We start from the raw sequence: 25,345 nt of genomic DNA on the forward strand, positions 1-25,345 counted from the left end.
TTCTCCTTGGCTTCCCAACTCTAAAACTGCAGGTTTCACAGGACTAACTTCCAATCCTGTTTTCTCTCTTCTCAGTCTCTCCCGGGGGAGATGCCTTTCCAAGACTTTAAACAGTTTCTGAGGCTGAATGAGCACTTGCAAAGGTACGTCCCTATTCTGGACATCTGTCCTCAGGATCGGGCTGGCGTGGTCAACAGACACGTTTCGTGGGCGGCTCCCTCCTACACAGTACCAAGCCTGCTTCCTCTCCAGTCTTCCCTGCCTCGGGGAAACGCACCGCGCTCCTCTGCACAGCTCCGCCTCCAGACCCAGGAGTCAGCCCACGCTCTTCACTTCACCGGCCCCCTCCCTCCAGTCCCACACCGCAGCCCACTGCTTTCATCGCACATCTCCTCGGCCCCCACCTGCATCAGAGCCAACTCTCTTGCCTGAATTGCCCTCACAGTCTACGGCTACCTTGAGCTGCCTGCTCACATTGTCTCACGAAGTCATTATTAGTGTGAGCTTTTAAAAAAGTAAATCAGATCCTCTCGCCCCTCTCCTTTAAACTACTTGGTGGCCTATTGCCTATAAAATAAAGTCCAGGCTCCTTCCCCTTGCCTGTATGGTCTCACCCCTGCCTGCCTCTCGTCCCACACGCCCTTCCAGCTCCTATGTTCCTGCCTGCCTTAATAGTAACTCCAGGACCCTGAGCCATTTCTGTACGGTAGCAAGCACCCTGTTTTCCTGACTGACATGCATCACAATTATACATGGGTTTTGTTTTCCAGTTTTCATGTTTTACGACTTGCTAAAGATGGCTGTAATCTTGGCAGGAAAAATTCTTAGGATTTAAAAGTTGTGTCAGAAAATCAGGCCTCGGGGCAGAAGGGGCTTCCGTTCCCTCGGTTTCCAATGTGCCCTTACAGGCGCAATTCCCACCTCCTCTGTCGGTCAGTGGGCTTCTCGTTGTAGGCTCTCCATAAATATTTTTTAAAAAACAGCAACAAACAAACCTTCTCTTTCTCTAGGAGCAAGTGTCGTCATGTTTAACTGTTTTTTATATAAACAGTTATACTCACATTATTAGATGCGCTTAGTGCACAGACTAAAGGTACAGCTCTATGAATTCTTACCAACTGCACACACCCATTGATGCTTCTCCCACCCGATCAGAAACGAGAACACTCCCAGGACTCGACAAGCCCCCGGCCCCTCCTCCCTGTCACCGCCTCCCTCCTTCCCAAAGACCACCAAGGCATTGGCTTGTATACGTCACAGATTCACCTTGCCTATTTTTGAGCTCTGTAAAAATGGAATCACACCTGATGTACCATTTCATGCCTGGCTTCTTTCAATCCGACACGAATGTGGAAGTGTCTCACGTCATCTGGAGAAAGCTGATCATTTTCATCAGTGTAGCGTACCCCACGGTCACTTGGTTTGTGGATCTTTTCCATTTAAGCCTTTCTAGTGGGTTCACGGCAGTGATCTCGTTGTCCTTTTAATCTGCATTTCCCTGATGACCAATGAGATTGAGCGCTTTTCCCTAGGCTTACTGGACACCTGAATATCCTCTTTGATGACTACCCCCCAAAATCTTTTGCTCATTTTCTATTGGAAACTTTCCTTTTCTTGTTGATGTGTGGAGATGTTTATTTACGCTGGATAAGAGTGCTTGTTGCTTAGCTGGAGTAGCTCAGTTGGTTAGAGCATTGTCCCCATACACTAAGGTTGTGTGGGTTTGATTCCCTGCCAGGGCACATACAGGAATCAACCAATGAATGCATAAGTAAGTGGAACAACAAAAATCAATCTCTGTCTATTTTTCTCCCTTCCTCTCTCTCTAAAATCAATCAATAAAAAAAGTTTTCTCAGAGGAGAGGGGTATAAAGGGGCTAAATGGTAATGGAAAAAAATACAATACATATTAAACTTAAAAAAAAAAGAGTACTGGTGTTTCTTTTGGTTTTACGTATTGCAAACATCTGTTCCCACTTTGTGATGTATGTATCCCTTAATGGGAAAAGACCTGCTTGAGGGTGCCTTTTGACAAACAGAGGTTCTTGATTAGGTTGTGGTCTGAAATACATCAATATTTTCTTCCACTGGAAAAGTTAAGGCCTTTGGTGTCCTCTTTATGAGGTCTTTGCCTACCCCCAGGTCATGGACACATTCTCACATGTTATCTTCCAGAAGAATGCTTTTCAGAGTGTGGTCCAAGAAACAGTATTAGTCTGCAAAACGTCTGTCACCAGTTCACGGCGAGGTAAAGCTATCGTGGATAAAATGTCAGGAAGCTTTTATAACCTCTTGACATTCACCTGACATCCAAGCAGTGTTTTATTTTATTTTACTAACATACTGACCTGCGATGGTCTAGAATATTTTTTTAAATTTTAAATTATTCACTACAGAGAGTTTGAGAAACATTCTTTTAAGACTTTTTCTTTTACCTTCACATTTAGATCTACAATCCACGTGAACTTAATCTCTGTGTCCCATGTAGGCAGGGGTCAAAGTTTTTCCACATAGATATGGACATGGACCCTGCATTCTTTACTTAGAAAGCATGTTTTTTTTTAATTCAGTGTTTTGAGGTATAATTTCTGACACAACCACGTGTCTGTGTAGACGCGAGTGTACTTCTGCTTCTAGCTCTGCTCCGGGCCCAGCTGGCTGTCCGTGCCAACGCCACACTCCCAGGACCACGAGAGTTTCGTGGGGCCCGCTCCAACAGGACACACCCTTTGACTTGGTTCATCTTCTTCCAGGCTGCCTCGGCTATTCTTGACCCTTTCAAATGTCGACATATATCTTTTCATACATTCGTGATATATTTTAGCATTAGCTCGTCAATCTCGATGAAAGAATTTGCTGGGATATTTTAATGGGATGGTAAAGAATCACAGACTGATCTTGCTTACTATATGTTCAAAATGCTTTCCGTCCAGTCAATTATTTTCTACTACTTTATGATAATTTCTTGGTACTCGCTTGCCAAACAGTATAAAATAATTCACATCAGTTGGTTTGTGTCATTTACAGGCTGCTCCACAACTAGATGAACCTCGTTGCCTTTTCCTGCAATGACCCGCTGTAGCAGCAAGAAGAGCCCCCTCACTGTTTCACACCAAGTTCACTCTCATTCCCTCCCCGGTCCCTTTCCTCACACGCACATTTATAGCGCCTTCTACCTGGCACTCCTGCTGCCCTCCCCAACTTTCAAATCTGTGTCTCCCAACGGACCTGTAACAGTTTCCTTTTATCTACTTCCCACCACTCTAAGCCACAACCACATTTTTTTCTTTGCACAGTGTGTTGGTAATTCACTCCTCCTCTAAAGCAGGCTTTTTAATCACATATTAATGAAAAGTTCATCTATTTTAGCTGTGCACATAGTGGGAGCTCAATAGATCTAACTGAATTATTGCTAACTCTTGACAGAGAAAACACGCTTCTGAATCATTAAGAAACCAGAAAAGAAAAAAAAAAGCCTCCTCATTTAATCTCAGGGGATTTGGCCAATCAGCTGTGCAGCGAAGTCACCAGCAGCTTCCGTTCGCAACTCACAATGTTCTGCAGAAGCAGTTCTCTGAATGTTCTGAAGTATGCAGTGAGAGAATTAGAAAATGAAAGATGCTAGAACCGTTCATTTCGTCGTGTTAGAGTCAAGCCTCTCTGTTCGTACTTCTGTTTACTCTCGAGAGGGAGTGGATGTTTCTGGAAGATAGCTATAGTTTTTAACTGTAAGATCCAGGAGCCAAGCGTATTGGAGTGGAATTTTCTTTTGAGGTGATGAAAATTAATTTGAAACCACATAGAGGGGGTAGTTGTATGACATTGTTTAAGTACTAAATGCTGCAGAGTCACACGCTTTAAAATGGCTAATTTCATGTGATGTGAATTTCACGTCACTTTAAAAAAAAAGTCCCGGTGGTCAAATATGCCTTTGCCCCACAACTCTGTCTCAGCTGGTGGCCAGCTGCTCACCTACGACATCCGACTCAAAAACAACGAGAGGAAGACAAGATGCAAGTCTGTGGTTCTCAGACTTGTGGTTGGCAGGGGGCGTGTCCATGGCACTTGGGTGGTTTCGAGAGCTGCCCTGAGCTTCTCTAAAATGACACACTCTGGAGAGAACAGGGGGCCTGTGTTTGCTTCAACCCCAAAGGCGAGCGTGAACTTCACCGTGACTTTCAGAACTGTCTACATCAGCCAGTTCATTTCAAACGCTGAGTGGTTGTATACATTAAAACAAAAGCAAAATAACCTCTGAGCTCGGTCTGCTCTCCCTCACTGAGCTCAGTGTGACGAAGACAGCACATGCCCACAAAACATTCGCTGCCCGTGACCACGGAGCTCCCCACCACAGAGGGCTCCGCACTCAGAACAGCAGCCACAGGACAACTTCTGAACCGCATGTGCGTCTCAAACTTAAATCTATCAGAAATGTAGAGAGGATACCAGGAAAATCACAGCGTTCCACCCAAATCCAGTAGACTTAGATAAGTGTTTAAAATACAGGACTTCAGTGAGCTCTGAAAAGAAACAGGAATACTTCCAAGAGAGTGCTGGGAAGGAAATAATCATTGAAGTGTTTCTACTAATTTTTAGGAAATATAAAAAGCATGCTGGACTTTCTTACCTACACTCGGTTGGAATTTAGAAACAGTAATTCCACTGTCATGCCTGGGACTTTTAAGTACCATTCCAGAAGCTAAGGACCAGTTTAGACACTGTGATGCCATGAGCTTTTCACGTGGGCAGCTCTGTCCCAGAATTTGTAGAAGTTGGGTGCTGACCACAAAAGTAGGTTGGATGGAAAATGTCAAATTTGTCATTACGTGAGAAATTACACATTATTCGCATTTCTTTTCCTCTCATTAGAGCATTAATACAATTGTTAAGCCTAAATAACAGGCAATGGTCACTGAATTCACTACATCTCCTCACGTAATGCTACAGTTGTTGGCATTACCACTCTCAACTTAGAGAGAGATAGAAAGTCACATGGTTGGCCTCCAGTACCGGAAGAGTCACAGATGCATTTCCAATTTGCAACACTTAGCATTGATGTGCAATGTTGAGTTTTCTTCATTAAATCCCTTGGACAACATAATAATTTCCTCTACATTTAGCGTGTGAGTGTTTATACTAATGCCTGAGCGGCACGGTGGCGGGGATTGGGAGCTAACTGGCATTTTTAATTAAGAGCTCTGGAATGTCACCAGACGAATCACAGGGCAAACCGCCTGTCTTCACAGAGTTGCTAAATCCTGCGAGACCCAGTGGAAAGGGTTTGGAGGAGCTGTGGTCAGTCAGCCCCCTGGGACGCCAGAATGATAAGCCTCGAACGAAGGCAGAGAGGACCGAAAGCAGAGAGACAGCTCAGCGTGGCAATGCCTTGAAACGGAGGCTTCTGCTAATCTAAACTGATGACATGCAAGCACCCTCTAGTCCAGCCTTTGGATAATGTGTGCCGATTCTTCTTGGAAGCTTCAAGGGAGCTGTGATGGGACAGAGAGAAGTTTCCAGCACCTCCAGGGGCAGGGAAGCACGGGTGTCTGGTGGGGGGAGCAGCATGGTAGACACAGCCCCAGAGGACACACTGAGGCTGCCAGGAAATCCTCTTCGGAGGACGCCGAGCCTCGACAGTTAGAAAACTGGAGAGTCGGGGCAAGGGGACTGTGGTGCTCAGAGAAACACTGCTCTGAAATAGTCCCTGATGTCCCCGACTGCCCTTGTGGTCAGTTTGCTCCAGGTAACGAGGGCTAATTTTAACGTCGGGTATTTATAGCACCCTCCCCAAACCAGGCTGCCTGGGGGTGACTTTGGGATAGCAGCAAGGCCCACAGAATAACTGTGGTATTCTTTTCCAAAACTAAGGCCTAAAACGGCCGGTATGCACTTTGATCTCTGTCTTACCAAGTGACAAATGTGCCGAAAACCTGAAATCATATTTCTACATATGCTGCCGTTACATAAAGCATTTTTGTTTTTGTGTTACATGGCCTGGTCCTGGTTTGTAAAAGAATGCATTTTTATCTTAGACTGCACACGTGGACATACAACATATTCCAAGGTTATCCTGGGTTCTAAAACTATGCAAATGTAAATCGGGGAAAACAGGAAGGGTTGCGCTCTTAAAGCTGATAAACTTCCCAGCATGTGATACACATACCACATCATGCTTTTAGAGCTCTTAATTTGCATCTAAAAATATCTTCCTTTTCTTCTGCTTTTTATAGGGTTGTCACGTGCTCCTGAGCTCTGGCTGGGGGCAGGCAGCATTTCCCGAAACCATGGTGACGGAACGTGCAGGTGAATGCGAGCCTCGGCACCCTGGCCCCTCGGTTACACCTGACTGTGCATTCACAGTGCGGCTAATCGTGTGCTAGAGCATTCACCAGATTTTAATATATGCACATTCTTGCCATGCATTTTAAATCGATGAATTGTTAACGATCGCTTTCTGAGTCAGGTTGATGTAATGGTCTCTATTTTTCATGTAAAGCTATTGCTCTGCCTACTGGCTATAACCTTTTAAAAAGGGACTCGAGTCAGAGACAACCACAAGACTGTCACTTAGAAGCCCTTCTTCGTCACCTGTTTCCGCGCCCACGGAAGTCTGGGAGTTACTCTCTGAAGCGAGAGAGGGAGGTGCTGGGCACACACTGGCTGCATTTCTTAAAACAGCAATACCCAGAGAAGGTAGAGGTGGGTATGTGTTCTTCTCATAACAGTTTGCAACAACATAAAAATAAAGTGCCAACTAAAAGAAAATACACTTTGCAAAAAAAAAAAAAAGGAAAAAAGCAACCTCGAGGCCTGTAGCTTTCTTGAATTAGATTCAAAGTCTGAATTGCCTCCTTTCCCTTTTAGGTCCCTCCCTGCAGCAGGAGTGGAAACTGCCACCCTTTGGAATCTTGTTTACTCTGTAAGAGCTGGTTGAGTAAAAAAAAAAAAATGTCAGTCTGCTCTCCCAAACACACGCCCGGCTGGCGACCAGCCACAAGAGTGCACCCATTTAATCATGCAGGAAACTGAAGTCATTGCTATTTTTACCTGATGTTCGGCCATCTGGCTCTCTGGACTCCTGCCCGGCCCTGGGTTCTCGCTGAGCTTCATCTCGATGGCCTCCATTTTCGTGGAGATGGACTGCAGGGAGTCCTGGTACTTCTGCTGGCGTTCCAGAGCTTCATAGAGGGAGCGCTGCTTTTCACTGATCTGAAGAAGAAGAGGGGTGTTGCCAAACGTTTCCTAGGCCTTTATCTTCTAGATTATGACACTTCTTTCCTCACTGCTTCACCTCTGTGGCCCAACAGAGGGTACTCAACTGTGCACGGGATGTGTCAACTCCATGCGGGTATTGCGTAAGCCACCTGCTAAGGGAATCGGTATCTGGCAGGTTCGAGCAATTCTACACGTCAGTGACTTACCACATTCTTCAACGTTTCCCAAGAACGCTGCAGATCGTCCAGCTTAGTAGTCGCAGACGGCTCCAGTCCTGGTTCACGGGACTCCTGGGCTGGCAAGGTGCTGGGGTGAATCCTTGCGGCATCTGTCTGCAACCTCTCCGGAGACAAGGCTTGGTAGTAAGCAATATCCTGTGGGTGCAAAGCACAGCACTGGAGTCGAGGGGAAGACGGAGTGTGGGCTAACGCGCCATGGGTACTGTCATGTGCAGGAAAGGCTTAGGATTCACATTGGTCCTGGGGGCTACAAACCACTAAAGCGAGTGAATCCTGGTGACAAGAAGAATATAAAGATCCTATCAAGGCACAATACAGTTGCTTTAGAATTTCAGTTTATAATTAAAAAATCAATAGATTTACCAATAAAAGTTGCCAAAAGGCATTCAAATTTGTATTTCGTACAACAGAATACAAAGGATTGGAGTGGTACACATATTTAAAGATTGACTAACTACTATGGCAAAAACCAACCAACCAAACAAACAAAAAGCTAAATGGTCTCTAAACATTTCTTAAAGTGTTGCTTAATGTACTGATTAAAGTTTTGAATAATTTTTAAAAGTACTTGCTTTAAATATAATTAAATCTATAGTAAGTAATTTTTCAAGTATAGCCAGATCTTCAATATTTGAGAGTTCATTATTTGTAGAGATTAATTTAAATATTTTAATATCAGATAAAGAAAAAATAATGGGGAAGTTAAAACTACTCTAAAAAACAAATTGTGTAAAGGACACATGGAAAACAAGGGGTGGGTGCAAACAGGAGGGAGGTGGGGAGGGCTGGGGGGGTGGGCTAGGATGGTGGTAAAAGGCATAAAATTGTACTTGAACAACAATTAAAATAAAAAAAACAAATTATGAAAAAGGGTTTCTTCTAATCAATTCCTGGAAAGTACATAAAAATTAATCAAAGTGAATTATGAAAAAACAGGCTTTTGAATTATTTTTATTTCTTGGGCTATAAGTAATATTACATATCTTATCAGTATTGATGATGGGATCTAGGCCAAGACATACCATGTATGTATTTCCAATTGTTTCTATGATTATCACGTATTAACAGAAATCGAATTGGCGAGTAATCCTTACATTTTTGGAACTGCTATTATAAAATTCACTGCTTTTACAGCTGTACTACTGAAGGAAATTGTGTTAATTTAAAATACCTGGGCTTTACTGATAATAACATCTTGGTAAAAAGGTAGCGACCAAGGGCCCAGCCACCTGAGAAATCACGGTAACAGCAGGGTGGGGCCCGGCGTGTCGGGGTCCGGACGAGGGCAGAGGCAGGGTCATGGTGCAGAATGAATTCAGGCAGGAGTGTGGCACCTGCGAAGTCAGAACCCCTGAGATCCCAGTGGACGTTCTCCCTGTGCGCAGCCACGCAACTGGAGCACGTCGCTCGCATCTCAGGCACCGGTGCCCTCCTCTGCACGACACCAGGGGGCTCTGAGGGTTCCGTGGAGTCCTACTTAGAGGGCCGGGAGACCTGCTAATTAGGTTGTTGCTGTTGCTGCAGCTCTGGATAAGTCCCTAACATTTATCGATGACATGGGAACCTAGAGACTGGTCCTGTCCATTCCTGACCCTGGCACTACGTTGGGTAGATTACTCTGGTATTTCTGAATCCTTTGATAAGCTCCTATTCATTCATCCTCCTGCACCTCCAGCTCACTTCGGTCCTCCTCACCCTTGAGAGCCTGTCATCACCAGATTGCTGCACCCCACGCAGATTAGCTACATCTAAAGCTACTTAAACCTTTGTTTTGACAACACTTTTGTTTCCTTTGTGCCTTTGACTTCTGCTTCACACCCTTGGACTCAACTTTCCTTTCCGGAGTGCGTGTATGTGCACGCTCACACAAACACAGACACATACACACAGACACACAACGGGAGCCATCAAAGTCCTGAAGTTCTTAAATTCCCGAGAGTCTGTCTATATTCAGACTCACCTTTATCTACCTTATGCTTGCCAGCTTCCTTGCTCTTTCAAGGGTCTCGGTCCAGTGATATCTTCTCCCTCTCTACCCACTTTCTCCTCAGCATAGAGAACACCTTAGAAAACACCTACAGACACCTTTTCCATAGAAAACACCTTCAAACACTTTCTTTCACAACTATGTTCTTGCAGGATACCATCTATGAGAAAATTTCACAAATCACAGGGTGATGGATGGTCGCACGTGAATATACCAGCACACACGTCCGTGATTGGCAGTGCTCCCTCTCCTCCCTTTCATTCCGTGATCCGGTTTCTGAAAATGGTGGTTCACACATGATATGTGCGCTTTTCTCCCTCCATCCACTTCTAAATGCTCAGCCCAGCTGCAGCCCTAAGGAGTCCAGGGAGATTGTTCTTGCCTCACCATCGGCGGCTCTGCTCTGTCAAATGAAAGGAGCATTTTCTCAACCTTTCTCTTGCCTGACCTGTCAGCAGCATCCAGTCCCACTGGCCATCCTTTTGGGAAACACTTTCCTCTAATCCCTCTGTTCTCCACCCTGTTGTTCAATCTTTCTCATTTGTAGTTTTTCTCGACGCGGTCTTAAGCATGGGAGTGTTCATAAGCTCCCCACTCATACATGTGTAGTTGTGCGGGTATATTCCATAGTCTCTTCCAATTTAACATTTAAAAACAACCCAGGATCAGAAATCAACTTAGAAAAATGGTCAAGTATTATCCATCTTCCACTTAAGCACTAAACTTGGGATTTACTCTCTATTCCTTCTCTCCCTCTCCACCCAACCGCTTATGTAAGGGTTGGTGCTGACGCCCACCCTCGCTGCAGCGCTGGTTCAAACTCTAATGACAGGGCCAACTTCTTGATTCCCAGGTTGCATGTGGGCAGCCCACAGGCTGCCTCTGGCCTGTGTACATGGAGCTTGGCTTACACAGTGTTTTAGATTGTTTAAATTTCTCTGTACAGAGACAAGGAGATTTCATAAGGGTCGGAATTTGTGACTTCTTTTGCAAATCAGCAGGTGGGTAAGACTGGATTCTGTGTCCATGTGGCAGCCGTCATGATAACCGAGGCAAGGCTGCCTCCTTTAGGTGGGACGGTGCTGTCCAGGTGGCCGCAGCGCCCCTGCTGTTTCTCTCGTTTACACCCCAAGGCTGGGCCTGGCATCAGACTGCAGCTTCTGTCCCTAGCTCGCTCCCCTGGCTCTGCATGTGTGCATCCCCATTCCACTGTCTGTATTCATACGGAACGATCCATTCTAAAACTGACTTCTGTACCGAGCTCCTAGTCAGATTCCCTCAGTGGTGAAACTGTTAGCTTCTGGATCAAGTTCAGGCTCTTCGGTGTGGCATCCGAGGGCCTTCAGCTGTGTTTCCTGCATCCCTCCCAGCTCCATTGCTCCCCATCCTTCTCCAAATCTGTGGCCTGGGGCCATTTTCCTTCCCGACACCACACCTTCCTAAGGTGGTTTCTTCCACCTGGAAAATTCACCTCGCTCTAGGGCACCCCAATTGCCTAACCTGCCCTCCATTATTAAAGCCAAAGGGTGCCTGCCATCCTTAACCAACACTGAGGGCCGCCTGGCTTTGCTGCTTTCTCTATGTGCTCCCTGAACCCTGTTTCCTGCCGTCATAGATGGGTCCCACACTATTGTAAAACTATGTGCCTGCCCCCGATGGGCTGTGAGCTCCATAAGGGAAAATGCCTTTAGCCTTTGCTCCTGGGCAAATAACAGCCAGGCATACCCGTACATTATGGATCATACAAGTAAGAGTACTTCGTCATCTGGCTGGCATAGCTCAGTGGATTGAGCTCGGGCTGCAAACCAAAGTGTTGCAGGTTCGATTCCCAGTCAGGGTACATGCCTGGGTTGCAGGCCATGACCCCCAGCAACTGCACATTGATGTTTCTCTCTCTCTCTCTCTCTTTCTCCCTCCCTTCCCTCTCTAAAAATAAATAAATAAATTTAAAAAAAGAGTACTTCATCAAATCTATGCATTTACATACTATTACTGTCCACAAGGGGAAAAAGTTGCTTTAAATGTTGTAAACATTTTCAATTAAATGTTCTATTATAAAGAAGGCCCTTGAAAGAGCTAGAATAAAATAAACTTGATACCAAAACATCTTTTTTTCTGGCTCCTTTGTGTGGGAGTGTGTGAGCGTGTGTGTGTGTCTCGGGCCTGTTAGACGGGAACAACAACTCCTGGGGTTTTTTTTAAAAAGATTTGAAAATATATCACCTTTTGTAGATGAATAATTGGGTCTGTTTGAGGACTACAGAGATTCAATCAAATAAATCTATAGGCCCCTTCGCTACTAGATAAAAGCAACATTTGTCATAGTGAGGAATCACCCTCAGAAATATGCTCCCCAATATATCTCTTGTTGCTTATGTGCCTAAGTTATGACACTTGCTATCCAGTAGATTCTTCAGGCACTAAATTTGGGAAACTAGAGCTAGCATTTTATTACCATTTGCCAACCAAAAAGGTACTTGCAATGATTAACATCACACTTAAAATGTTTTCACGATTTTGTGAATGGAGCAGCATTGTTTCCCATCACAAATGAGGGGACCCAGGGACTTTCCAAGTACTTTCCGCTTAAAGGAGGAAGAGCTGGAACCCGCTCTGACCTTGAACTTGGAGCCCAGTGCTCTACCCATTACGCTGTGGCCCTTTCCACCCCCGAGCTGAGCTGTCCTCAGCTGTTCTCAGGAGCTGACGTCTGGGCTTGCTTCTGAAGCAGGGGTCCCCCACCTCTGGGCTGCAGCATAGTTGGGCACAGGGCCACACGGCAGGAGATGAGCTTGAATGTAATGCACTTGAATCACCCTGAAACCATCACCCCCACCCCCCGTCCGTGGAAAAATTATCTTCCAGGAAACCCATCTCTGGTGCCAAAAAGGTTCTAAAGGGACCAAGAAGCCTGCTGCCAATTCTGGGGCTGCTTCATTATTTCTGCCCTCAAGTAAGCCGAATTGTTGTTACCACATCTCGGCGAACAGCTACTGTCAGAGACAGAACGCACTGAAACGGGGTGATCAGTCCGTTACATAATGGAGATCCACTCACAGAGGCAGCAAGTTTTTCTCAAAGCCTTTTTTTTTTAACAGCTGCGATTTTATAAAGCAGCTATATTTGGCTGCTCCTTGAGCCAGCTGTGCACATTCTGTACAGTGTTTTGAGCCTGAGAACTGGAACTTATTTGGATTCTGAATGCTCTCCTCGGTTTCAAGATAAAATTTTGTAAACCCAAGGCATGCCTGACATGCTGTATTCGTTGCTTTTCTCTGACTTAGGTTACTGCAGAAGATTCACATGTGGTCATAGATGATGGGGTCAACACCAAGCATAACACTTATGGTTTTTAGTAGTGTCCTCCTAGAGCTGCCTAATGTAAACTAAATAAAAAAAGAATTGAAAGGAATTTGTGGAATCACATAAAAGTGCGTTAACAATGTGATTTACTTGATGGTTTCCTGTGTTGGGGGAGGGGTGACAAATGAGATTAAAATAAAGCATAATCTTACAATTTCGGGATTTGATTGAGCTTGACAGTTAAAGTCATCATAATAAAAACAACTGCACATTTTATCATTTACATGGTGCTTTCATGTACATGGAACAACACCTTTCCTGCAGCATCAAGACTTATTTTAGAAAAGAGAGTCTTCTTAACGAGTTGGTGTTAAGGTCAGTGTTCATTGTTCAATTTGAAAATGTTAAGAAAATTAGGCATGCATTTTTTCTATAAACAGCTGACTATAGCTATATTTCTATGACCCTAATAATATCTGTGACCACAGGGAAGAACACCCTCAAGCAATGAGTAATACATTTAAACTTAGGATTTGGAGAACAGTTTCTCAAATCCTCCAGAGCACCCTGAACTTCCCCATTTCTGTTGTTTGTTTAATTTCCTCTCATCACTTTTGTCATTATCTGTCCCCTGGACACCTTTCTCTCTAGATGACAAGGGTCTTGGGGTCAGAGGGCACAGCCGTCTCTTCCTTTGTTGCATCCCTGGGACCCCGCACAAGATTTTATTCCCAACAGGCTCTCATAACATATGTGATGAATGGGTTAATTGCGTAGATTCAGTGTATAGACTCATCTGTATACATTCAATTGTATAGATTCATCGTATAGATACGATGAACTACAGCTGTATAGATTTTTACCAAGAGAACTGTTTTATATAAAGCTTTCATCAACCTTATTCTCCTTTCTGGGAAGAGAAGGGGTTTTCTTTATGACAGAAACCCTATTTTGAATGCTTCTGCTTTAAAATAAAAAAATATGATAGATTAGTAATATAGTTTATAGAACCTTTCCTGATTAATGTTTCTTCCTTGATAATACAGCTCAACCTCTTTGAATGTTTACATAATTTCATAGTAACATAGTTAAAAATTTTTAGTTGTTTTGGCTGAATGACAAGATAGTACTACTCACCATGCATTAAAATTTTTTGATTATGGTATGTCTTTTTTATTTCTACCTCATATTTTCCATGACAACTTTTGGACATATTTAATTTGTTATAATATATTTTAATATGGTGCATACTAAAAGGCATCTCCTACCAAGGTACTACTCCCACTTTATAAAAAATAAAATGGAAGGTGATTGAAAGATAAGAGAGAAAACTCAAATCTGCTCAGGCATTCCAATATATATCCTGGCAGCCAGCCCTTTAAATTGGAAGGCCATTAGTACAGCAAGAAAAAGTGTGATACGATGAACAGAACTTTTCCATCTTCAAGATCTGAACTGGTAGGCGCCATACCTTAGGTGAATGCATGTTAAAATAGCAACAGGATCGGGTTACTTTACAAGGGTGACATGCACGTTTCGTTTCCCGGGAGGGTGCAGTACTCCATCACAGATGCCTGTCAGATACGGAAGCCATAAAGCCTGAACCGGCGCCTTCTCCAGCTATAATTTCTGTGACCTAGTTTTTGCTCAGCTCATTGCCAGGAGCCCTGGAGAGGAGATGATGTGTAAAGCCAGTAGTGGTCTCACATGACAATCATAGCTTGTGCCACTGTCACACCTAACAGTGTGTTCCTCAAAGTCTAGGATTCATACCCACAGTCTAATAGGAATGGAGTTCTGCAGCCACCCAGGGATCCGAGCTAAAGAATGCCAAGTGGGCGGTACCTGGTTAACAGAAGCATCTGTATTAGCCACAGGTGAAGGGGAACGACAGGCAGGTGGAGAGGAAATCTCACTGTTGGTTCCCTCCTCCCCAGACTCTTCAGTGACAGGTGACAGCAAAGTGTGACAGCGACCTGCAGTCATCTGTCACATAAAAGGTAGTCCAAAGGACATAAAAACCAGTTAGCAATAGACCTGCTCAAGCATAAGTCAAAACAGAGACAATTATATAACAAAGGTTAGAATTACTGAGACCCATATTTACACACAAATTTTGTATCCGTGTTTAAAATTTGGTTCAAATAAATAAGATGCTGGGAGCCATTTATAAAACTAACAGGGATAGGAAGTGCATATCCTATGAAAAATTTTGTTGTTGATTAACTATTTTGCTGATTTACTTTCTTTTCCTGGATTGTATCTTTATAAATAACTACAAAAACCCTCATAAATTGTACAAATGAAGGAAGGGTCTATGAAATAGTGCTTGGATTTTTTTAGACATCTCAAATTACAAATATTCTCGGAGATAACTACACCTTAAGTGCTATATTGCCAAAAAGCCCACGTACGGTTATGCACTATCCGTGTCCAGCATGTTTGTATGAAAAATACACAGCGCTGGACAACGCCGAGGAACCAAAATAACTAATGCATTTTAGATGCAAAGTGGCTGGGAAGTAATGTAGAGAGAAATTACTGGAACTTCTGTATTTTAATCCAAAGCTAAACTTTGGATTTTCTAATTTTCTTATTTTTTTTGATAATAGCCTTTCTCCTATATTTCTGTAAACATCCTTACAAGTAAATACACACAATATATGTAGCATGATTCTCTCATCCCCCCCTCCGCCCCAGAAAACTAGAAAACTGTGCAGAGGATTTTATTTATTTTCTGACGCACAGAGTCTCTCAGTATTCTTGCTAAATTATAAACAAATGCAGGGCTGACCTCTGACATTATCAAGTAGTTCAGCAGTCTCAAGCAAATAGCTCGAGACTGTCAAGCTATTTCCACTGTCATTGTTTACAGTGTCAAATACTGGCTTTGGCCCAAATGTAGCAGAGAGTTCAGGAGACTTCTTCAGTTCTAGTCTGCAAGACCTACCACTGATCCCTAAAATAAGCCAGAGCAGGAACCTGGAGACGGGAGCAGGGTACAGTCACAGGAGAGCAGCGCTCCACGCCCTGCAAAGCTGGCCTTGACCCTTACTCACCATGACCACAGAGGGGTGGGCAGAAGAGGCTGGGAGGAGCTTCCCGTCCAAGTCCTCCGGCAGCCCCTCCACTTCGGTCACCGTCAGCAGCATGGTGGCGTTCCTGGCTTTCATTGTCAGCATCTTGCACTTGGAGTTCAGAGAGGCAATCTGCTCCTGGTAGCCCTTGATTTTCTGAGCCAGCTCCTGAGGAAACATTTTCCCACCCCCCCGGGTGTCAGAGCAGCATCAAAAGGAAACAGAGCTGGTAGCATTCATCTTCCTCCAGGGCTGGCCAATGAAATCACAGAGCTGTGCCAGGCGGCAGCCGCGCGCCGGCCGGCCGGAGGAGGCAGGATGTGGACTGTGCTGAGCTGCAAGGCTGCCTGCAGCTCCGAGCCAGCCCACAGCGCGGCTGGGCGGAGAGGTGCTCGGAGCCAGCGGCTGGGGGGCAGGACACGCAGGCTCCGGCCCCGGATCCGAACCCAGGGGGCTGCTGCGGGCAGAATCAGGAAGTTACGTAACCTGAAGAACCTGTAACTTTCTTTAAAATGCCTAGGAGTCTGCCACTGCCAGATGGTTCATGCCATGGAAATTAGGTCATGTGATGACTAAAACTACAAAAAAATGCAACGCTCAGCTCGTATCATACTGAATATATCAAATGGAGGCGTCAGTTGTTCAGACAGGGTCACTAAGTGAATGGCTTGTCATCGCTGTGTCCCTGAGGGCTGTTTTTGAAGATAAGCTAAACATTACATACAAAACTCTAACTTTTTAATGCAGATAACTCCCAAAATACAATTTTGTCCTGTCACTAAAATTCCCCTCACACACTCCACCATGCTTCAAATGTTTCTGACGCTTCAAACTAAGGCTTTGGATGTGTTCAGTTTAAGTGTAATGGCTTTTAAATACATTTCCTGTTGAAAAAAATTGTCTTCAGAGATGGAGGTGTTTAAAACTTTTACCAAGAGCTTATTGCAAATATATTCTGGATAGCACTCAGCCCTTAAAAATGCTAAAATGTTAAAATTATGAAATAAATTAAATAGTAATCCTAAAATATTAAATGTATACTTTCTTACTTAAAAGGTGTATACATCTTTTTAAAAATAAAGAGGTATATTCTAAAACCTTATTCCTGAAAGTACAATACCACTACCTTTTCCTTTTCCTTTTATTTGGCTCCTTGGTCTAAAACGTTGTCCTTTAGTGTTTGTACAGAACACATCGACATTAAATGTCAATGTCTTTAAAGTATGAGTGTGTGTATACTCATAATTTTAAATATACTGACATTCAAACTAGAGCTTTGAACTTGAAGTTCAGAAACAAAACGACAACATAAGAAAATGGTATATGTGTGTGTATATGTGTATATATGTGTGTGTATGTATACACATGTACACATACGTATGTACCATTTTGTCCTCGTTGCCATTTTGTGTCTCCTCTCCCAACCAAAACGGACTGAATGGAAGGGAAAACAGGCCAGAAGAACTCCGTCAGCAGCCTGTTTTCTTGACTTCCAGAATAGCAGAGGTATTTTTAAAATTAAGAATTAAAAAGTAGAAATCATCAAGTCTTTACCTAGTAGAGCTGCTGGATACTTAATTATACCTAACAGGGCTTTAAAAATCGTGACTAAGCAGCTACTTACTATATCTGGTCTCGTGCCTGACACATGGCTACTCTGCGAATGATTAGTTAACATGAGCATACAGGAGACTTCCGCCAGCTCGCCGGACTCCTTGAGCTCTCTCTCTGTTGCCATGGGACAGATCTGGGAGCACTCTTGCAGAGGCCTGCCCCGTGCCGGCAGACTGGAGGAATCCTTATGCAGCACAGGCAGCCTTAGTCCTCCCACCCTTGGTGCCCCCACGGATGGTCACTGCCCCGACTGCAGTACCAACGCACACCCACACCGACAGCAAACCCCCTTTGCCTTAATGGGAGTTCTCAACCTTACGGTGTGTAAAACTCATCTGGTTGTTTGCTACAAATGCAATTCTGGTCTCCACTTCAAAAGATTTTTATTTACTAGACTTGTGAGAATCTGCATTATATGGTTACCCTCTATGAGTGACTCCCTTGGAGAAACAGCTCTCTAGAACTTTCTTCTGTAAGAATAAGCCTGCCTGTCTCCCATTAACTTTGTGGTTTGGTGGTCAAGCCTGCCATATTAAAATGGAGCTCTAATGAGTTAACATGTCCTCCATTCTTGGAAAGCATATTTACTTTTAATTTTATTGGGTATTTCTGAAAATGATTATAAAAGATGAGCATGAAGGTGGGGATTTCAGGTACTGCGGCTGCGCCGAGGAAAGCTGCCCTCTGTGAGCCACCACCTGCACTCAGGAGTGAGCCTCCTGTGTCCGGTGGAAAGCAAGAGGTCCTAGGGCTTCTCTCCTAAGATGTGAAAGTGGCAGGATAATTTTCTCCAATTAAATGGAACATTTGAAAAGTCACAGGGGGGAAAAATGGGAATTCCTTAGAAATGAATCAATTATCAATAATTTTTGTGAGTTGAAGCTACCCATAAGGAAATGAAACTCACATCAAGATTGAAATTCTATTAAAAGCAGATTGAAAGTACAGGAAAAAGCAGTCTTCCAAATTTTTATGTTATCATAAATCAGGCTTTCTCCATTCAGCACTTTCCTTCCTGCGTTTGTTTTATACATACAATGAGCCTTGCCCAGGACTATGTCACTGTTGATAGGAAGATGTATTCTAAATCACGTGACAAAGCTAACAAATGTCTACACTGATGTGTAGAACTTGCGGGGAGAATATGACAAAAGGAACAGGTCCCTGAGCAGAAGCCAGGAAGTCAGCCTCCTGAGCAGAAGCCAGCCTACTGCCGACTGTGCTGAGTGCCGGCTCTGTGGCCCTGGGCAAGTCATTTACTCTCGAGGACCATCACTCTTTGCTTCTGTGCAGTGAGACGGCTCACACAGCTTCTGCTGCAGTGAAAAAGCAATCTGGAGCCAAAGGCACTAGATTAGAATCAGGCTTCTTTGAGTTACCAGATTTGGGAGTTTAGGAAGCCATCTAAAAAGTCAGTTTCCCTTTTCTTATCAGTAAAATGGTGATCATAAAAAAAATCTTTACCTCACAGGGTTGTTATAAAATGTAATGTTAAAACCCTTGTAGATCATTTTAAAAATCAGAAAAACATGGTAATAAGAATTACTGTTATTGTAGAGAAGTTTTTTAAAAAATATTTTCTGTACTACGACAGAAAAGTTGTTACAACAAATTCTGGACCCTAGAAACTGGGATTAAAAATAGTTTTAAAATGAATTTATAATATATAGTCTAATGTATGAGTTATATAAACAGCGGTTTCAAATATTTGTATAACATTTTTGTTTAACCAATGGCATAAGAAAAACAAATAGTTACCATAGATATATCTACCATATAGGAGTAAATATAGGTGGGACATTTATTTCCATTAATTTATAAATTATATATAAATGAAAGTAATTTACACATTGGATGTGTTGAGAAACTAAAGAATTGAATTTGGGGGCAGGGGAGGTGGTCAGATTTTCTATCCATAAAGGGCAACAAATGAATCTGCTGAGAACCTCACTGTGACACCTGGTTTGGAAAAACAGTTTGTTGCCCTTATGACAACAAACTGGAGCACTTGGAAAGGTAAACTTAATGTCCACCCTTGGCACAGAGAAATAAGATACCCCCTAGTCCCAATCCCTTACCAAAATTCATGACGCTATGAGCCAGCCTCCAAGGGAAAGTGTAAACGTGACATATATAGGAATTGACAAGCCAGGAGAGGAAGTTCACTGCCAAGTGCCAATGGGCTCAAACACTCAAGGTCTGCGGTCTCTGAGACCAGGTCTGCACAAGGGGAGTCCAAGTCCAAAGGTCACAATGATGCCAAAGGTCCAATAAAGAGGCACTTTTGAAATCGGGAAGATGCTAAATTTGGAAGTCAACAAAACAAAAAATATGGACCATTCTCTAATTTTGGTGAAAAGGGCTGAAATAATCAACATTTGAAAGAACAAATGATTTTTTATGTGAAATATCCCTTTTTTTAAAAGAGGGTGATCAAAACAGCAAGACTTTGAGCATTGCTGTTTCTTGCTGGCTTTGAATACGGGGCTCAGCCTGTATTCTGTACTGTATAATGTACTGTATTCTCAGTACATTAACTGAGAATTCAGGGCCAGGAGACAGTCTCTGGGTGCCGGTGGAGCTATGTCATGAACAACATGTAAAGGCATTTAGAATCAAGGGGAAGATTCCTGCTACTAGGTCTTAGAAAGTCTCAGAAAAAAGAGCCCTCAAAATGCAAAAATAGTCAAAGATACCACTCAAGGACTCAACACATTTTGTGCCAGACAGGGAGAACCTTCCGTTTCATTCACTCGAAACCAATTACGAATTCCAATCAAGCCAGAGTCCCGCCCAAGTTCCTGTCTCACCTCGTGCCGAGAAATCTGGGCTTGCAGCTCCTGGATGTTACTGGTGGCCACCGGCTGATCCTCAATCTCTCTGTGAGCTCCTTCTATGAGCTCCTGGAGGTGCTGCATTTCTTGTTCATATTGTTCATACTGCATCACAGCCTCCTTTGGGGGGAAAAAAAAACCCATGATTATCTTTCTATATCAATAACTGTGTTAAGTAACTCTGCACTGCTCTCTGACAAACTACAGTGTTAACTCCTATTTAACTGTGTGTCTAGGGAATAAAGGAATGATGGGTAGAATTCCTAGATCATTCAAATCCTCAGCTCTAGGCAGATATTTCAAAGTCTTTTTCCTAAATCGCTTTACCAGGATTATTATTCATGAATTCAGAGTAATTAAGTGGCCACTCATATTGTCCTGGAGACAGCAGCATCATGGTCAGAAAATGGTAGGAAGCAGTATGAAAAACACGATTACTTCATTTTCCACAAGAAATACTGAAAATATACGTAAGGCACTGGTTAAGTACTGGAATAAAGGGTAAAAAGAAGTAATTAAGCGTGACTCCTATCCCCAGGAATTTACTGTCTAACAAATTACAAGCTAATCCAAGGAGTAAGGATAATTGCCCAAAGAGGCCATTAGCAATCTAATGAGAGGATACGTGTTTAATTGTTGGATAAAAATGTTGAAATATGAGTTGAAATGAGATATGAGGTAAATGGTGTCGTGTTTTCCGAGTCAATGATTTTTCTCCTGTTAAAGAGACTAAGTTATACTTGGGAGTACTCCTCAGACATGAAAACGCATTTAGTGCATCAATATGCTCAAGTATGCAAAATACCCCTGTAATATATGTGACCAGTAGAGTCATATTACAAGGTTCTAGATCAAGGGTGTCCAGCTCATTTTCACCGGGGGCCACATCAGCCTCACGGTTGCCTTCAAAGCATTGAAATAATTTTAGGACTGTGTAAATGTAACTACTCCTTAATTATTAAGGAGTGGAAATTTCATTCGGCCCTTTGAAGGCACCTGCAATGCTGATGTGGCCCCCAGTGAAAATGAGTTTGACACCTCTGTTCTAGATGATTCTCAGATGAATAATTAGGTAAAAATAACATTGAATATAAACTTAACCTATATAAGTCATTCTTATAAAAAATATTGCTACAAGATAGTTTTCACCAACAGATATTTTTTACAGAACTTTCTCCAGGCTTTTGTGGGTGATCTAAAGCATAGCATTTCACCTCCTTATTTTATATAACCACAAGCTGCCACATTTAACACTCTGGGGGTGTTCTGATGGCTGTGCCCCAGCTAAGACCAGGAGCTAGTGACTCATTGGCTGCCGCTGCGCCGGCGTGGGCCGCACACTTGCCTGCAGGACGTTGCACTGCTGGATGGCCATGTGCTGCAGCCGGCTAGCCTCCTCCTGCAGCTGGAGCGCCGCGCGGCAGAGCGGCAGGCGGGCGACGACGTCCTCGGGGATCCGGAGCGCACTCTGGCTGGTCTGCACGGCCCGGACCTTCGGCTTCAGCGACTCCACCTCACACAGCAGATGCTGAAAGTGCGAGAACACAGTTCACACATTTTATACTGAAGCGTTCCTTTCGCAAGCAAGAGACAAACTACAGCCAGTTCACAAGTCATACACGTTTTCCAGGAAATGTTGCAAATCCTGTATGTGTAGCTGAGGCTATAACTGAGTTTAGAAATTATTTTTTTGTAACTTTTCTTTTTTAAAAAACCTATCAGTAGGCCCCCAGTGGTCTCCGCTGAGTTATTTTCGCTTACCTGCCGATGAGACAGTTGCTCTTTGAGACTAAGACGCCCGACTTCCGGAGAAGTCAGGGTGGTCTGGACTTGCTCCAAAGCAACTTGTAAGTTTTTTAGCTCTGTTTCAAATTTTTTCATATCCTGCAGAGTAAAAACAATATGGATGTCAATATTTAAGTACTTAAAACCTAAACTCATAGGAATAACATTACAGTCAGGAAGGCACATCTGAGATGAGCGCTCTGTCTCCACTATAGGACCACCATTTTTTTAACGATGGACTTTTCAACTTAAATTTATTATTATTATTATTATTATTACTATTATTATTATTATTATAGTTTTACCTTGGCAGCATCTTGGAGATTCTGCAAACGAAATTTGATCATCTGCCGCAATTCCTCGGTCTCCCGTCCCAGTTCTGCCACTTGGTGACACATTTTTTCTGTGTGGTACACGCTAGAAAGGTACTGTAACTTCTCGGCCATTGCTTCCAGATCGTTGTGGATTTCTTCCGATTCTTCTAGCATGGTCTACAGGGAATGAGCAACATCACGGCACTGATAAGTAGGCAGAGAAGTGTAGGTAATCCACAAGGTGCGGTGGGGAGACCCTCCGACCAGGAAGGGAGCCACAGCCCATGTGCACTGTGTAGGCAGGTTCTGCCCGCCCTCCTGTGGTTTAATCTTCACACCCCAGGGCCCGCTCCCCACCTACTGTTATCCGAATTTCACAGACAAAGAAATCAAAGTTCATAAATCATAAATAATCTGCCGAGGCCACATGTTTTAAAGTGCTGGACCATAAGGCTCGGACTCTTGTCCACCACCTCAAGCTGCTTCCTGAGGGTCACAAGTATCCCAGCAGGGGCAATGCTCTGCCCATGGGTAGCTTCATCAGGTCGTGGGGCCTCCTACCTTTTCGCATATTTAAACTAAAGAGATGCATTTCAGCTCTCATACTCTATACCTTAGATCTAAGTGTAGCTCAGTCTAAGAAATGAAAAAGACTAGAGCACTGCAAACAAATAAACAAAAAACCTTCTATCACTTGCTTTAAGTGAGACATGGGCATAGATGCAACTTAGGATACCAAGAGGAATAAAACACTCCCTTGTCATTCAGGATAGTATCACCTGCCGGCAGTGATATGGATACAAATGGACTAATAACCATGCATTATGCACTACTTGAGTAGAGAGAAAAGAATAATGGGTTAAGGAGAGGTCAGAAATGAGATGAACTTGCAGGGAGGTTGGAGAAGGCTTCCTGGAAGACTCACATCTGAACTGAGTCAGTAGGCCGCTTGCATTTTGACGGATGGGGAAGAAGAGGAAGGGTATTTTACGCTGAGGGAGCAGCGCAAGCGAAGACACATAGGTGAGTGAGCACGAAACAGGCAGGTGCTGGGGTGAGTGACGTATGAAGAGGACAAATGGAACGTGGGACATTATTCTTAAGTTTTTTTTTAATTTAAAAAAGAACATATATTTTTCTCACCATAATATATAAGCAAAATATCCATAATCCCCTAACCAAATGGTAACCAAGTAAGCTGTAACTGCTGTTATGTGTGGGTATATTTTTAGGCAACTAACATCATAATATACCTACAATTCTCCATCTTCCCTTTTCACCTGCCATTGGGAACATTTCTCTCTGCGCACTGTTTGTGGGGAACCTCGGGAAGCCGTGATTACTAAGGCAGGCACTGGAGAGCTCCCCGAAACAGTGTGTACGGGCTGAGTGCTCCCCTGAGCACCTGAGTGAGTTAACCACCAACACCTGACACCTGTCCGCCTGCGCTCAGCCCACCCAACTGCCCAAGTCAAAAAAAAAAATCCCAGGAATCACCCTTGGCTCCTCCCTCCCTTTCACCCGCATCATCCACAGTCTCTAAGTCTGCAATCCCAGCTCAGGAACACCCCTCGCTTTAGCCTTCTCTCGGCCTCCAAAGGAAGGCCTTGGTGCTTTCCCCTGAAATACTACAACTACCTTCTCTGGGGCCTTCCCTTCAATAGTCTGGGTTCCACAGTCACCCTTCTTAAAATACAAGCCTGCACTTGTCACTTGCCTGCAGAACAGCTGTCAAAACCTGCAGAGGGAGTTTAGGATGAAGTGCCCGTGCTCACCAGGCTTTCATCGCCTGTCTTTTCCTCTGCTCTCTATTCTGTCTCTGACGCCTCTTTCCTCCAGCCCTCAAGCCGCACCTTCCAGGGACCCCAGCAGGGCACCCCCTCACTCCTGCTACTACAGAGTGGGCTGCGGTCTTGCAGGGCTCCACCCAGAATCACCTTTTCCTGAAGTTAAGGCTTCCTTAACTTCCTTCTCAAACCCAGGGCAGTCTGGGTGAGCACCCTCCGTGGGCTTCTTCAGCACCTTGGTCCCTGCCTGCTTGCATCATCATCAATTTGTAATTGTCTGGATCTCTCTATCTCCATTCTCCCATTAATTATCACCCCCCAGCCCGGGAGCAGGGACAGGAAACACTGTTTGTATTCCAAATGTCTCCCCAAATCCCTGGCTTTGGAAAATACTTTCTAAATGTTTGTTGAATAAATAAGTGAGTACAGAAATTATTTTAAAGACAAAGCCTTCATGTCTGTTTTAAAGACTGCATTATATTCCATTATATCCAAAAATTTACTCTGAAAAATGAGTTGACATCGAGGTTTCCTTTAAAATTCCATTCTAGTGGTTAATACTGCATAAACCATTTTCTGCAGTTTGGACTGCAGAGGAGGAACTTGTTGGTGATCGCAGTCCATTTTGCCATCCATCTTTCAGAGATGTTCACCAAGTTCCCAGGAGTGTTGGAGAGCTCTCAGCTTCTTTAATACGAACTGGAGGGAACAGTGTGCACTTGGCAGTTAAAATGCTCGCTCTTAAACTGCCTTTCTAGATTTCTAATGATGCCGAGTATTTTCTTCACTGTTTACAACCGGTTCTACCTTAAGTCTCATCTGTTAATATATAAGCATATCTTCAAGTAGAAAGTTAGAGTTGTTTAAGGAAGATTTGTTGAGAAGAGCATGAGACTGATGAGGGAAGAAAGACGGTGGAGGCAGTGAAACCAATTAGAAGCCTGTAAAGCAGTAGAAGGGAGAAAATGAGGCTTTGATCTAGAACTCTGTCAGTCGTCATGGAAAAGGCGATGGATTTAAAAGACCAGAATAAAAGAAAGAGAAAATCTACACTACTCGAGGATAGCCATGTAACTTAAAAACCATTCCGTATTTCGTCGCAAGGTAGCTGAGCTATTAGACAGAATGAAAGAATTTCCTGGATGACATGGCCTGGAGAAAACTCCAGAGGAAATGAAGTAATACGATGT

The 25,345-nt window shown here is 43.6% G+C and overlaps 1 protein-coding gene across 10 annotated transcripts in view; it reads right to left on the reverse strand.

The window, feature by feature from the left end:
- Window positions 1-25,345, reverse strand: part of SYNE1 (spectrin repeat containing nuclear envelope protein 1) — a 410,287-nt gene that overhangs the window by 139,917 nt on the left and 245,025 nt on the right. For all 10 annotated transcript variants that reach the window (XM_045842725.1, XM_045842724.1, XM_045842726.1 and 7 more), the window contains 8 exons: window positions 22,360-22,545; window positions 22,031-22,153; window positions 21,615-21,797; window positions 20,246-20,389; window positions 15,804-15,989; window positions 14,590-14,730; window positions 7,422-7,589; window positions 7,048-7,209 (listed from right to left, as the gene is read on the reverse strand). In XM_045842725.1, coding sequence (XP_045698681.1) covers window positions 7,048-7,209; window positions 7,422-7,589; window positions 14,590-14,730; window positions 15,804-15,989; window positions 20,246-20,389; window positions 21,615-21,797; window positions 22,031-22,153; window positions 22,360-22,545 — 1,293 coding nt within the window. The remainder of the gene's footprint in view (window positions 1-7,047; window positions 7,210-7,421; window positions 7,590-14,589; window positions 14,731-15,803; window positions 15,990-20,245; window positions 20,390-21,614; window positions 21,798-22,030; window positions 22,154-22,359; window positions 22,546-25,345) is intronic.

Source organism: Phyllostomus hastatus, unplaced genomic scaffold (genome assembly GCF_019186645.2).
Source record: "Phyllostomus hastatus isolate PE091 unplaced genomic scaffold, TTU_PhHast_1.1 phas_contig_40, whole genome shotgun sequence".
NCBI classification, from domain to species: Eukaryota; Metazoa; Chordata; class Mammalia; order Chiroptera; family Phyllostomidae; genus Phyllostomus; species Phyllostomus hastatus.